Source organism: Diprion similis, chromosome 11 (genome assembly GCF_021155765.1).
Source record: "Diprion similis isolate iyDipSimi1 chromosome 11, iyDipSimi1.1, whole genome shotgun sequence".
In the NCBI taxonomy this organism is placed as follows: domain Eukaryota; kingdom Metazoa; phylum Arthropoda; class Insecta; order Hymenoptera; family Diprionidae; genus Diprion; species Diprion similis.
The window spans coordinates 4,114,809-4,130,080 of record NC_060115.1 but is presented as its reverse complement, the minus strand read 5'-3'; the positions used below and the strand labels follow the sequence as shown (position 1 = coordinate 4,130,080).

Below are 15,272 nucleotides of genomic sequence, written 5' to 3'. Positions count from 1 at the left end.
TTTCAGATCTAATGCCGTTCGACATCAAGCATCCGAGTGTTTCTCGTTACTGAGTAAAAAATTCTTTCTCTGGAGCTTCATGTGTTGTTATTTTGTGAAAAAGTTGACATTTTACTTTTAATTTAGTTGAGTTTAATTGAGAATCGCCTTGACGATGCAACCCGAGATACACGAACCATGCGCATATAAATTCAACTTTTGCTCAAGCGTTGGCAACAAATATCGCAGACTGATTCCAGATTAGTCACGTACAATTTTTTTCATCTGATCACGAAAGCGTGACTGAAAATGTACCTATAAACGTAAATCGTTCGGCCGTGGGCTAATATTTGGGGAACAATTTTATCGCTCTGTACTTACCGGCCCGTCTTATGGAATTGCAATGGAAAATCGCGTCGGCATAGCAGAATACTGCAATTTCCTCCGGCCTCCAATTCTCCTCACTAAACCTTTACCCGCGGAGTACATTTCGTAAGGTTCGCAGTTTTTTTTCGTTTGAATTTCGAATTTCGAACAAGTCGGTGATCAGATACAAATTGTTGTCATGTATTTATAAAGTAATTGAAATAAATTATATGAAAGCGTTCATACGAAATTTATAAACAATGAGGGAAACACCGTTATCAAATTGTGAACGAAATTTTATAAATAGAGCAATTGCCGAAGATACGGTAAGTCAGAATTACAGTATTCATAACCTCTTGTTAGATCACGTTTTTTTTCCACTTATAGTTGGTCTTGAGTTTGCAAAGTCTACGTATTTCAAACCCTTATCAAAGCGATTCTGTCGGTATATCCGCCACGGTTGGAACAAATTTATTGCTATGATAACCAGTTTCTAACCCATCATTAATAGGTTTTTCTAATTATCTTATTCAGCGTTTGGATGGACGACAACTACTGGAAGCTCGTCCTGTGGAAATCCATTTTGGAGCCAACTGGGGCTGTTGTCATGTAGCTCTGGGCGAAACCAAGTAAGGCGTTACATACTATGCCACTGCCTAAAAATTCGTATTCCATTCACATTTCATTAATTTTTCAGAGCGATTGCCCAAGTTTCCTGCGACATTCAGCAGCCCAAGGCATCTCGTCCAAATGAAGGCATGCTACATATCAATGTGGAGTTTAATCCTATAGCTGCCCCACACTTTGAAGCCGGCAGACAATCTGAAATTGCAATGCAAGTTAACAGGCAGTTGGAAAAATGCTTCAAAGACTCTAGATGCATCGACTTGGAGTCTCTTTGTATCGTGGCAGATGAGAAGGTGATTTTAATGGAGCTTAATTAACTCGAAAAGAATATTTTTGCATCAATTGATTTGCAGTAAGTTCTTTATCAATATAATGTAAAAATGCTGGAAAGTTAGTAATGATTTACATAGGTATGGAACCTGCGGGTAGACGTCAACATTCTCAATCACGATGGCAACCTTGTTGATTGCGCTTCAATTGCTATCCTAGCTGCCCTGACACATTTTCACAGACCGGATGTCACTACCACTGGTGATTCAATAACTATCCACTCGTTTGCCGAGAAAGATCCGCTTCCGCTGACGTTACATCACTATCCAGTATGCGTTTCGTTTATTGTCTTTGAAAGGTAAAGAGAGAATTTGTTGATTTATGATCAAATGGTCATTTCTCAGTTCACTTCAAGCTAAAAGTATTTTAATCTTTTTCAGTGGTCAAATTGTTATGGATCCTACTTATATGGAAGAGAGAGTAGGTGCGTCGCAATTGACACTAGGATTAAACTCTTACAGAGAGCTTTGCAGTTTGCAGCTCTGCTATTTGGGCAAGACATCTGTTACGGCTGATGTGGTACCGAGCATTTCACCCCATGCAGCTAATTATGCTAACAAATTAGTTATGCAGATTAGAAATGCAGCACAGCAAGATGTCCAAGCAAAGTAGGTTGGCTTGATTTCAAGAGTTTAAAAGTGTTTCTGCAACTGGAATGTAAATCTTGGTAAAAACTTACGTCGGTCAACAATTGTGATATTTTTTCAATTTCAGGTACAACAAAGAAGATAGCGATGTATGCCGATTGAAGGAGTGCATTACATTCGGAAAATTGACGGCAATGACAACACCCAAGCTCAGTATTAAACTTGCACACTGGATTTCTGGGAAAAGTAGCCCCAAAAGTGGTGAGATTTGTGGCCTAGGTCACATTACTGATGTTTACTATAGCTTGGTAATCAAACTTCGTAACGGATCAGCGGTTCGAGTAGATATCGAAAATTCCCACTCTCTGAAAACTTTTAATATCGCATTTGCTGTTATTTATACTATAATTTGGATTTTGTAAAATTTCGATTTCAGATATGGAGACCAGTGACTTCCAAGATGAGGATGACAATATCAATACACTTGGGCATGGATCTGCTGAGCTCATTACCAATATGGTGCACATTTTCTTGTATTCGTTGTTAATGACAAAATTGGCATACTTCATTTTTACTTACTCGAACGATTCGACCTGATATATTGAGCTTAACATTCTAAACTTCAATTTTTACCAAGTTTCATGTTTTATTTCGCACTCTATAATTTTCGTGACTTGAAAGTTGTGTTATTATTTTTGTAACAGAGTAAATCAGTCGGAGAAGGAGGCCCTAATACTTGGCAGGCATCCGAGGAATCCTCTGATGATGAAATCGAAGATATTGAAGTCTTGCAGGAAACGAAACCAGAGAAAAAAGTGTTGGACGCTATAGGTAACCTTTGCTGTTATTTTTCAAATTTAAAAAAAAAAAAAAAAAAAAATCTGATCTAGTTTGGAATATACTTGTAAGCATTTCATATCGAGAATTTTAAATTATTACGTTTAGTGACTGCATTTTTTCTTAAACTAGTTCAAATTTGAAAACTGTACACTGCATACGGAACTGCTTATTACCTAATCATGCAAAAATATTTCACAAGTAATACTTTCACAGATTTGGGTGACGACAGCGAAGAGGAAGATACGGGAACCGTCAGCAAAAATGATATCATGTAGTTTAATAGAAAAATATTATCCCGAACATTTTTTGCATTCATCTTCACGTGACAATTTCTCTTATTCCCCGTTTCAGAACATGCATTGATACATTTGACAGAGTTCAAAGCTTGTGATGATACATGAATTAAAATTACGAAGAATCTGTGATATGAACTGTTTGCTCTGTACACAATTTTTATTCTATTTTTTATTTCACAATCAGCAAACTCAGATTGTGTGAAGACATACACGGAAATGGAAAACTTTTTGCAAAAGGAAGTGAAAAAGCAATAAGTTTTTGTAAAAATGTATCTGCGTTGAATATGGTACACCATAAATCTTATCTGCAAATATTTTGTAGGGGAGTGGCTGGAAAAATGGGTCCCTTGAGGGAGGAATAACAGGCGAATTTCGACAACTTCATTTTTTTGTCTTGACCTAAAAATACGTTTCAAGCGTTATCGACATTTTTTCAAATCCCATTTGAACGTACAGGGGCTCAATTTGCCGGCCTCTCCCCTATAAAGTTCTTTCATATTCGTATCTAAATTCAATATCACCAAACATTTTCCCTCAATTCGTCGATATTATTGCACTTCACGTTATTTGATTTTTTCCCGTAAGAATTTACACTGAATTACTCAAGTAAAACGAATTGAAGTTTGGAAAACGAGGCAGAACCATGATATAATGTACATTCTTATTGTATAGATCGATTTCAAAGTAAATCGTTTTTTTAAACCTCCAAACATGGATACGTTGAATTCGCGTATTTACAAAAAAATTAATTTTGAAATCTGTTCGATTGCATAGAATTGAAGTGGATAAATTATTATTTTGTATCACGAATTTTTTTACTCAGTTTGAAAAGTGGATATTTATATTCTTAGGAATAAATTAAAAATACATTCATATATAATATAATAATCTCAATCATAAGAATTGAGGGAAAATAAATATCACATTTAGATTTAAATATTTTCATTATGTTTCTAGGGCTATCAATCTATCTTAGTTTTACGTCGAAAGCGATCCATTCGATATACCTTGCCATACGATTTCAAATGTAAGTGTAGACGACACAGAGTCAACTCCATGTTACGTAGGTTCACTGGTCAATCCATTCTTCTGATCTAACTTGTTAGCATTAGTCTTAACGGTGAATATGAAGAATGTGAGGGCTTCCTTTTCCACGACAGGAATTGTCTTGAAATGTTTCATGAGCGTCTGTAACGTTCCAAAGCAAAATAAGCATCAGTTGAAATTCATCGTCTTTCTCCACATTCCTTTATAACCGATTATATGATTCTTCAACATGATAAATTATGAAAATTCAATTTACATCTGCTAGTTGAGCTTTGTTCAGTCCAGGTCGTGTTGAGATTTTGTAGTGACGTTTGTAACGGCGCAAAGTTCCGACTTGAAGCTGAAAAAGGTCAGCTTCTGGCAGATCGTTATCAGTTTCACCCGAATCCTCTTCAGACTCCTTCCGCCTGCGTTGCTGCTGTTGCTGCTGCTTGGACCTGGCGCAGAGGATTACTTGCTTATGATACTCGCAGATGTATATGTGACGGGCCTAAAAAAAATAAGAAGCAACGTGAAATTGCCGCTGAGAACAATATTTCAGCTTTAGCAGATCGATACTTTACACGAATCAAAAATCTTTCGAGAACAGCGACTATAACTTCTGTACAAATGTTTGAGCACGTACCATGTGGTCGAGATTGAGCTTGAGACGTTTCTGAGTGACGGTTTTCTGAATTCTCTTACTGTACGAGGCGTTGCTGGTAGGGCGAGTACATCTCTCTCCCTCGTCCACCAGGCAACAAATTTGATCCGCTGCACCCCTCGAGTCTTCTTCCCCGGTGCTAAAGCCGTTCATTGTGAGCGGTGAAATTTTTTTTTCCAGACAATTAACAGACTTATCAGAGATAATTCAGACACATGAGTTTGATGCTAAATGCAGTGCTATCTGTTTCAGACGGACATTTTATCCGACGCCGATTGATGCAACGTGTGACGTGACTTTGATCAAACAATCACCGCTAGGTAATTACAAAATATTTTAAATGATTGTTGGGTCTTTTATGCGAAATGGTTGACCAGATGACGGTCCGGTCCCTGTCTTCTGGCATTAGAATAGCAGCGGAAGAACATTTTGTGTACTGGACGAGAGAAATATCGTCGGTAGGTTGAATAGCGACAGGTTGATAATGCGGCGCAAAACTTCGTTTCGAACAATATTTTATACGCTTTATTGACTATAACCTCGACGACGTAATCGGTAAGTTGAACACGAATTGTTTACAGATGAGGCTACTTCGCGGTGGTGAATTAATATCTTACTGAGAATGAGAGTTTCTTGGTAAAAAAAAATTTACTTCGACAGCCACATCGGCGTTTTCGCTAAAATATGTATATTATTCTTATTTACACTCTCTCGGTTTCTCTCGCACACAATGCAGCCATGCGCACACGCACACAACCATCGCACGGCTTTCGTCCAACCAGCGCAGTGCGTCGTATTTCGTTTCGGAATCCCGAACGATTCCGAATTCAGAAGACAGGTAAAAATTATTACTCCCTGTTTCCAACCTTGGTAGCTAGCGACATCTATAACAATTAACATTTGACCTCGTAATTTTAACTCGTGTTTAATGCGATGCTGGGTGTATAAAAATGCGAAACTATCATGCAAAAACGATTTTTATCCATTCATTTACTATGCTAAATTATTTACACTCGAACTCGAAAGCTTGTGTGTAAAATTTGTAACTTGTTTGTTACCTATCGTTTCTCCCGCCCTTTTGACCGGCGGACATTTTGTTGGGGGGGAAAAAGAAACGCTTCAAAACGTAAAAGGTCGGCGCTGATTGGCTTACTTTTTGCGGCTTATCTGAAATAAACCAATGGCGATGCAGATTTTCCCCGTATACTTCCATATGCCGCATAAGTGGCGTGGGGTCGCGATATTCGAAGCTGAGAATCCTTTTAGCTGTAGAAGACTGTTCAGGTAAGAAAAACCCGATATTTTTCTTTAGAGATATTGACAGATTGTAGTTGTTAACAATCAATATGCAGAAATAATTCGCCAGTGTTGTGCCGCGTAAGAAAGTGTATATTAAAGTGATGATGTGCCTCGTTTGATCGTACGTTTTATTTCCACACAACCGTCATAGCAAATGGCTGCCCAGAGATACGCCGAGATATATTATTTTTCTCTGCTTTTACGTCTCGGCTTTTCCACGTAGCTGAAATCCTATCTCGCGATGTGACAAAAAATCGGATTTTCATCGACGATTATAATTATCGAAGAGAATTAACCTCGCGGGCGTTCCTTTATTGTTAAATCGACCTGCCAAGGCTACGTGCTCCGCGTACCCTGAATCCATTTACCTGCTTACGCTATGCATTGGCATATACGGTCTTATACGTACCGTCGTATACTCGCAAAATAAGCGTACGATGCTCCCCGATCATGTGACCGGAATTTCTCAAATAACGTCACGTCTATGTGTGATTTACTAAAATCGAGACCCACTTTCAGTCATCAATTTCGTAAATAACGCCTCCTTCATTGTAATTTCGGGCAACTACGTTTTCCCGCCTGCGGGCGAATTACTACCGCGGCATCACCGCCTCTGTCAAACTTGTACAGGGCGGCTGATTACACCAGCCCTGCCTAGCATCGTAGATTCCTTGTTTTCTCCATATACGCGCTGCATGCGACATAGGATAAACTCCATTGTCGTCGCGTATTGCATCGTGATGCGATCTTATTACTAGCAAAACGAATGACTAGGCGGTCGGTAAGGAGGACGACGGGGCGGGAAGGGAAGAGAAGAGAAAAGACGAGACGAGACGAGACGAGAACAAGTAGCTTCTGGCCTCTACGCTATGAGCGGCTAGGGGGAACGGAGATGCAATCAATGTGTACCGTTCGTATCATAAACGCGTCTCTATATGCAAGCTGCACGCTTAGCTGTCGCTAGGTATACCTTCTGAATATGAATTTTTATTTTCCTTGTGCGTTGTCTCGGCTTTCGATTCCTCTTCGCCCCTCCCCCCCCCCCCCCTTCCTCCTCTCCGTCCATTTTGCTTATCCTACAAATTCCTAAGCTCAAAACCGAGAACCGGGAATTTATCACGAGTATAAAAGTCTTGTACTTTGTAACGTCCGTTTCGAACAAATTACGTGATACCGATTGCTGCTTTCGATGTTACGTTGCTCCGAAATTTACTATTATTGACTGGCATAACGGCGTTCTTTTTTATATCTGACATATAACGTCGTCTTGCACACGAATCAGAGAAATTCGAATTCGGGATTCGGATTTTTTTTTCTTCTTCATACAGTCAAATATGATCGTATGCTTGGTTCTCAGTTTTATTTCTGTACTGAATTCCGTTAATGATTACCTCGACATCTTTTTTGATATTTGTTTTTTTTCAACAAATTTTTATTTCTCCGTCTCGATATTACATGGTCGGAAGAGTCTGAATTTGTTTCGATGATTTTTGTAGTAATACCTGTAGTTTTAATTTAAATAAACACAAAGTATGCATCATTTGATTAAGACAACCACAATCTAGATCTGTCTCTTAGGTGTATATATGTACTTTTATGTAAACATGTCCATTCTTACAATACGTGTGAATTTACTCGTCGAATGTATCATATGCAAATTTATATCTCGCTCACACATGCGAGAGTTTCGTAATTGCGACATTGGATTACATCCAACAAGAAAGCGAAGAGAGGAATAAGAACTTCGTTGCATTAACGTCCTTCTTACAAGCGATAACTACGAAATACTGGAATAACAACCATTGCAGAGGCAATTACTTGGTAAAGTATTGTCGTAAACCGTTTTATCTCCGAAGATGTCACACCTCATCTCGCTGCATCCGGTGAAAATTAATGAGCTTAAAATACTTATTGATATCGTATTAACTCGTATTATGAAAAATAATCTATTACTATACCATTTCAATTTTTACGAAAAAGGACGTATTGTCTTTGTATAAAAGTCGATTATAAGTATATTCGACATGGTTTTTGAAACCGACTGTATCATTATAAAGCGTTAGGGCGTTAAATGGCGACCATCTTTTTATCTTCTCCGTAAAATCAATTACAGTATCCCGAACGAAACGCTGCAGTCGGTTTCCCTGCTCCGTAAGCCATCTCTAAAAATCATAAACAGTCATTTCTGGTTAGCCTGTAAGAAGCTACGTAACTATGCCTGTTTGTACGATCAAATATGTATGTACATACACCGGTGTGTATACCATTGCTGCGCTAGCGCAACGCAGCACTTTTCATTTATACCTATGTATACGACACACAACCATACAACACGTATTTTACGCGTTATACACACACACGTGCGACGTGCGTGCACGTTTTTCGTGCCTGGCGCAGCTCGGCTCTTGGCTCTAGGCTCTTGGCTCTTAGCTTTGGACAGCTGCTGCCATCTTGAGGAAACACTTCGAGCCGAGCGAAGCCTGGCGGCAGCCATTTCCAATAAATCGTGTGACGTTCGTCGGGGTTTATTGTTGTTGTCGCCGCGCTGTAGTAAAAGCGAACTAATTGCAGTTGAAGGTTTGAGTGCGCGTGAAGTAAAAGAGAGGCAAAAAACAGAGAAAAAAATAATACAATAATCATAAAAAATAACATGTACATGCGTACACGATAAACCACGTGTATGCACACGTCTATATATTTCACGTACAACACAGATGATAGCGCATTTCGTACAGAGATCAGAGGTAAAAATAGTTGTATAAAAGAAAGGAAATACTGGGAAAATGAAGAATGCAAAAATGAAAAACAATAAATACATATAAATAAATAACGAAGGATAGAGACAGAAGTATCGTGTTCGTCGTGAATTTCAGCGTTCTAACAAGCGGGATTTCGATTGCATGTTTTCGCAACAATTCCGTTTTTTTTTTCTCATTTCCTGTTCGAACAATTACTTTTTTTATAATATAAATTTGTGTTTTTTTTTTGTTTTTCTTTTTTTAACAATACATTTCACTTCCTTTCGATTCTGGTCTCTCGACAAGCTCGTGTCCTGGCGTTCGCATGCCGGAAATTGTCGACAGAGCCCGAATTCGTCCGCCATGTGTTGCGATTGTCCAACCAAAATCGTGGAACGGACGAATCGACGCGAACGAACGAACCTTACGTACTACGTTGGTCGTGAGAGAAATTCGACCGGGCTGATGAATATTTCTTCGATGTTTACGCATTTCGCTTAGTTTTACGAACCTTAAATTTTCTTGCCAAGGTTTTACACCCACTGCAATTTGCTGCGCATTTAAGTCACAATAGGTCGTTGTATTTATTCCGTTCAAGTATGTCGATATGAATATTCTATATATGCTTCACGTATGGCGCGCATGCGCCTCTTGCGCGGCCATTAGCTTGCGCTTTTATTTAGAAGTTGTGGAAGTTTAACCGCAAAATTCAATACCCGAGTTGAATTTGAATCATTTGTTTGACTGTATAGATTTATAACATGTGGCGTACACGTAATCCTTTCACAACTGCGTTCAATGGTTTCAGTAATGCATAATTACTCGACTCCCAATTTCGTAAAACTATTCAAACCGAGATGCGCGTGCACAAACAAATTAGACTTTTTTTTTAACCTACGTTACAATGATCCGATATTACAAATTTCAAAAGTTAGTGTTACGTGCGTTCTGGGACCCTGCCGCCGTTAAAAATGATTCTTCGTGTCAAACAATTTCCTAGATTTTCATTGATCGACCCCAACAGCGGAAATGAAATCCCTTCGTGAACCGACAGTCATTATAACGTATTGTCAACTAATATTCAGATTTGTGTATATTGTTATTAGCTCTGAAAAAGCATTGTATTTTTGGATATTGATTGAATTAGTAATGCGATTCGTCAGCTTTAAACGATGTTTTGTAGGTGAAAATGAATAACATTACTCCAATTAGCTCGTCTTAGTCAGAGCCACCGCCTTTATATACGACGAAAAGACTCGGGAGTTCTTTCTAAAGAAATAAAAGAGACCTTTCACAGTTGAATGATATCCGTAATATGCCTTTGATATAATGCCAAGTTTGCAGATAACCAAGTTGAAAAAAGCATTTATTTCTCTTCTCTTCTCTTCTCTATCGTATTCTTCGAACCACCAGTCTGTGAAATATTGAATTATCCATAGCCACGAACACAAAGTTTTTCGATGCTAAATGCACGTAGTAGAAATTTGCCCGAGTCACGGTAACATTCTGATGATATTTTTTGCTTCCCGCAATCCCGATCATCGTCTCTACTTCATGTCTATTTAGTGGAAAAAATTGAAAAATGAATAAACGAACGTATAATGAACAACGATATCGATCGCGATGATTTTCATTCGTTCTATTTTCAAATCTGTTATGTTTTTTCACTACACAAGCGTGTACGGTGTACGTACACAGTAGATGAAGTAGGTCCGATTGGTTACAAATACTTCACCTGTGTACTTCTATTTGAACAAAACAAAGGGTGTTAAGTTTTTGCGAGCGTGCGTTCTTAAAAGAAGGCTCTATTGTATTACAGCTTTGCAAAAAGGTAAATTTATATTCTTACATCTCGAAGAGTGCGATCTGTTTTCTACACTTTTCATACTCTGAAATCCGTTTCGGCGACTAACTATATCCTAGACGTGCGGTGGCCTGTTACAAATGTTTTTTTGTACGATGCACTCGGAATTTCACTAATCCTTACTTATCACGTTACCGGAACAAAACCCAAGTCTTAACACTAACTGATGACAATGTTTTTGTCTGTACTGCATCGTTGTGCCGTTGATACGTCTTGTCTTATCTGTACAAGCCTTAATGTATGTACGTGTTGAAACACATTTTAAATGCAAGGCGCCAACGTTTACTCGCATTTGCAAATATGCATTGAGATTTTTTTTGAATTTTACTTTTTCTTCCACTTATTAACTGCTAAGCCCTAAAGTAATTAACTTGACAATTTTCGCGTTCTGAGGAATCTTATTGAGAATAGTAGACGTGATTTACGTTTACGCGACTAAGTGAATCACTGACATTGAATTTTTTTTTTTCTTCTTCACCCGTTGTACGTACATGCACGGTTCGTTGCCCTGGCGGATAAAGACACAGTGGAGAGTTTGGAAATGAAACAAAGGAGGAATCGATGCCTGTGCAATCGCAGGTGAATTGGAAAGTAGGAATTTTTTTTATTAATTAAAAAGAAAAAAAAAACAATACGAATACCTTTCCATCTCGGCGTAATCTGCAATATACATTTTATACGTAAAGTGCTAGAGACTGCGAGGTATGTCGGCGCTGTTTTTTCTATTCAATAAACTCTAAAAACGCGGGCTAGAGACGGTCTGGAACATGTGGCTCGGTCCGTTGGGTCCCGGTTGGCCGAGTCATTTTTGAACAACGCGTGTTCGCTTCCTCTCCTCTCCTCTCTCGCTCCCTCTTTCTGTTGGGTTCGCTTGGGCAACGGTATAAGTGTAGGTTTCCGTAGGTAGCACCTGCGATCCGTGATCCACAACGTTGCCATTGCGAGTTCCCGAATGGAACCACGCACCCCGGGGAAACCGGCGTTAGGATTTGAGGAAACACAGGTATAAACCAGGCATTATTATACCTTTACGAAAAGTTGTTACCTTCCCAGAAATTTCCGAGTACCTGAATGCGTTTTTTTTCGAACACCAGTCTCCGGACAATGTCACTACGTTCCGTTTCCCCTGTTCACGGTTTCATGATCGCTTTCACATTTCACTGAACTTTTCGGTAATTCTGACCATTGCTTTTTCGTGGACCATTTTCGCCTTGTTCGTAAGGCTTTCGTCCAGTTCTTCATATCATTTGTAGTCGCATAATACGAAGGTGAGCACTTCGATCGTTAACGGCGTACCCTCCATGCAATTAATGTTTTTCGATGCGTTACAATGCGGGAAGTGTAATATCATCGCGTGGAAAAACCAGACGAGACACATGGCTCAAAACCCGCAACCTTGCACGAAACGTCATCGTCGCGTTATTAATTATACTTACCGACTGTGCAAGTGACACATCGAATAATAAAAGATATTTTCAAATAGACCCTCGCGCGACGATGTCGATTCCCATCAAATTTTTGTGCAACACCAGCGTTTTTGCCGTTATAGTCTTATTCTTTTCATTATGTGTGTGTGTGTGTGTGTGTGTGTGTGTGTCTTATCAACAATTCCATTAGTAATAAGCCTATAATCCCGAAATCAACGCGGTTGCGATTTCCCCTGACGTGCCTCCCCGCCCTTAATTTTCGACGTCTCTTCTCCCTTCTCCTCCCCGTTAGGTCGTAAAGTCGAGTTAAACAGTATCGCTGTTTCGTCGAACGCAGTATACCAACGTGCGCACGTATCCTTGCCTGAACCCTATACCCTGTTTCATCCTAGCATTGCATTTCGTCGGGAGAAGAAGGGACGCCGCAACATGGCGGCACCGAAGCAGGGCGAAGGGTTGGCTAGACTTACGCTAGGCGTGCGTGCCAACGCGCATGCGCGCGACTCGCGTTTCGCCCCTCGGCTAGACTCGGCAAAGATCGTATAGTTTCGGGCGAACGGACGCCTACGACGCCGAAACCGAACGAACGAACGAACGAACGAACCCTGGCTTCCACCTCTCTCTTTTTCTCTCCTCCTGCCTCTCTCTCCCTCTTGCCTTCTCCTGCTGTTGCTGCTGCTGCTGGCCCTGGGAATGCGCGGCGCCCGCTTGCCTCTCCGCGTCTTATTGACCCGGACCCGGTTCTGTTCTCTCCTCTCTCTTCGATTCGCGCTGCCTCCGACTCGCTCCAACTGACCCGGTACACCCAGCCGAATTCTACACACGCATTTCCTACACTCACTTTCGATCCGTATGAAAAAGTAAAGAGAAAAAAAAGAAAGAAAAAAAAAAACGACAAAATTTTTCAATCCTCAATCATCGCTCGTCTCAATTTTTATACGTCTTGGGAGTTTCAAATACGTGCAATCGAACGATGGCCGCACTTCCAGGCCCCACACAACGTACATCGTTACTCGATTCTCGGTTCTCTTCTCAACTCCCAGCGTCTCGTGGCGAGAGTTGTGAGAATCGCTTCGCGCGGATACTCGATATTTTTTCGTTTAATAGTCAAATAATCTAGATGTCGAAATAGAGTGGGAAGGGGGCGGGTTAAAGATGAAATAAAAAATGATTAAAACAAAACAAACATCGAAAAAACAACAAGTCAGTAAAAATATGGTAAGAAATCTCTGCCTAAAATTTGACCTCGAGTTTCAAGGGTAGAGAAGGGTTCAGCCCCTCTACCACCGGCGGTTAGACGTTCTCGATCGGCAGAAAGAAGGAAGGCAGGCAGCGTTGCCCGAGCCGCGGTGGCAGGCTCCGGGCATCCCTACCCTGGATTTCCAGCACTCGGGTTGGCTGGTTGGATTTTCCTTTGTGAGCGTCGGGCGGTGTACGCGTACCGGCTAGTGAAAGCTCGACTTGACAACGCCGCGTCCCCGACACACACGCTCAAGCCCGACGCCGGTCGTTTGTGTGAGTTCCTCGTCCCGTACATACGCGCGTAATAGGTGCCGCCGGTCGGTCGGTCGCTAGCGAGAGAGAGAGAGAGAGAGAGAGAACGACAAAGAGAAAATTTTTATTTCGTTCCTCCTTCCTCGTACTTTATACCGCGTTTCGTCTAAACCAGCTGGATTTACGGCAACGTCAACGTCAACGTCACCGCCGTTAGTACGTTTTTCTTTTGCCTTGTGCGGTTAGAATTTACCAGCAGCAAATAACGGGGGGGAAAAATAAGCGAAGAAAAGTTTTCCTCTCTCTATCCGTCTCTCCGTCTTTTTTCTGCGCTACAGTCGTCGCGCTGCAGTGTGAACATATACATACGCGGCTCAAGAGGAGGACAGACGACGTCGCAACGGCGTAGCAAAGTAATTGCGTTGGTAGTATTAGTAGTAGTAGCAGTAGTGTGTAGTAGCTACGTGTACGTGTACGTTTAGTTGTGTACGTAGTTGTTCGGCGAGGCGGCGTCGGAGGCTAGAGGATGAGGAGGAGCGCAGGGGGAGAGAAGGTGGAGGAGGAGGAGGAGGTGGCGGCGTGGCGGCTGAGTATAGACCGAGCCGGCGAGAGAGGGCAGGCGCGCTGGGAGCGGGAGAGAGAGAGAGAAAGAGAGAGACAGCCATCCCGTCGTTCGACCGAGCGAGAGAGAGAAGGAGAGAGAGAGTGAGAGAGCGCTAGAGAACGGCGGCGATGCCCCCCTCTCCGCTCCGGACACTCCCCTCGTTCCCCTTAGCCGCCCCTACCTCTCCTTCCCACCGAACGCGGACCTAACGAACGGCAAGCGTAGCGTCGAGTAGACCGCATCCCAAGTAACGTACCTTCGTCCTCTCTACCTTCTCTTCCTCTACCTACGTGGTATCGCGCGTCGAACGCGTAACCGTCGCCGCCACCGCCGGATTCGCCGCCTTTAACCAACCAAAAACCAACGATATATCGATATATAACCACATAGTGTGTGTGCAGAGGGGTTAGACGCGAACGCGTGTTACTCGCCCAGATCGGCGTTGCTTAGTTTCACGTTTTGGTTTTTAGTTTCCGTTTCGTTTCCGTTCGCGTTTACCGGTTTAACAACCAGTCGGCGTTTTTCCGTACCCAAAGGTGAAAAGTCTACGAAGTGTGTTCCAAGTTTCTACATCTATTCTTCTATCATCCTTCCATCTTCGGTAACCGTTGTTTACACTTGTGAAAAAAAATTCTGTACCTCGTCTGCGTGTGTGTGCGCCTGTGTGTGTGTGTGTTAATATACATATATACACACACAGAAATGTATATATATATATAATATACACATAATTCACGTATATATTATAATACAAGTTTCCGAAACCCGGTGTGCGAAGTAAAGGGTGAATTTCTTTCTCCTTCACAGCCCTGTGTTGTAACCCATTTGGTGTGTTTTGTCGTGCGCGGGACACAGTGGACGAATAACGAGGCAGCAGCGGTCAGACGCCGTCGACGAAACGTTGTTCCCTCGTTCGTTCGTTCTTTCGCAGTGTGACAGTGTGTGCCTTGGCATAGACGCTATATACCTTTGCCCGTAATAACGTACATACGTACTACGCACACAGGGACACGACGAGGCGTTGTTGTACAGAGGGAGAAGAAACGTTGTAAAATACATACGTTCATGTATATATATATGTATATCTATAATATATAAATATATATATATACATACACACACACACACATA

At 41.3% G+C, this 15,272-nt stretch overlaps 2 protein-coding genes across 3 annotated transcripts; one reads left to right on the top strand and one right to left on the bottom strand.

Annotated features, from left to right (window-relative positions):
• Positions 1–506: 506 nt before the first annotated feature.
• LOC124412222 (exosome complex component RRP45) lies at positions 507–13,836 on the top strand. Of its 2 annotated transcripts, none has more exons than XM_046891926.1 (9): positions 507–671; positions 880–974; positions 1,043–1,265; positions 1,383–1,600; positions 1,683–1,910; positions 2,017–2,150; positions 2,326–2,408; positions 2,594–2,793; positions 13,826–13,836. In XM_046891926.1, the coding sequence occupies exons 1-8, from the start codon at positions 606–608 to the stop codon at positions 2,777–2,779; spliced, it is 1,233 nt and encodes a 410-aa protein (XP_046747882.1). In that variant the 5' UTR covers positions 507–605; the 3' UTR covers positions 2,780–2,793; positions 13,826–13,836. The 2 variants fall into 2 exon arrangements, with proteins under 2 accessions (XP_046747882.1, XP_046747881.1); XM_046891925.1 differs by lacking the exon at positions 13,826–13,836 and adding an exon at positions 2,943–3,651 and having other exon boundaries at positions 2,594–2,720.
• On the bottom strand, positions 4,008–5,529 carry LOC124412223 (histone deacetylase complex subunit SAP30 homolog). The gene is made up of 3 exons (XM_046891928.1): positions 4,698–5,529; positions 4,329–4,562; positions 4,008–4,213 (listed from the first exon to the last, which is right to left on the bottom strand). The coding sequence occupies exons 1-3, from the start codon at positions 4,866–4,868 to the stop codon at positions 4,085–4,087; spliced, it is 534 nt and encodes a 177-aa protein (XP_046747884.1). The 5' UTR covers positions 4,869–5,529; the 3' UTR covers positions 4,008–4,084.
• Positions 13,837–15,272: the final 1,436 nt, after the last annotated feature.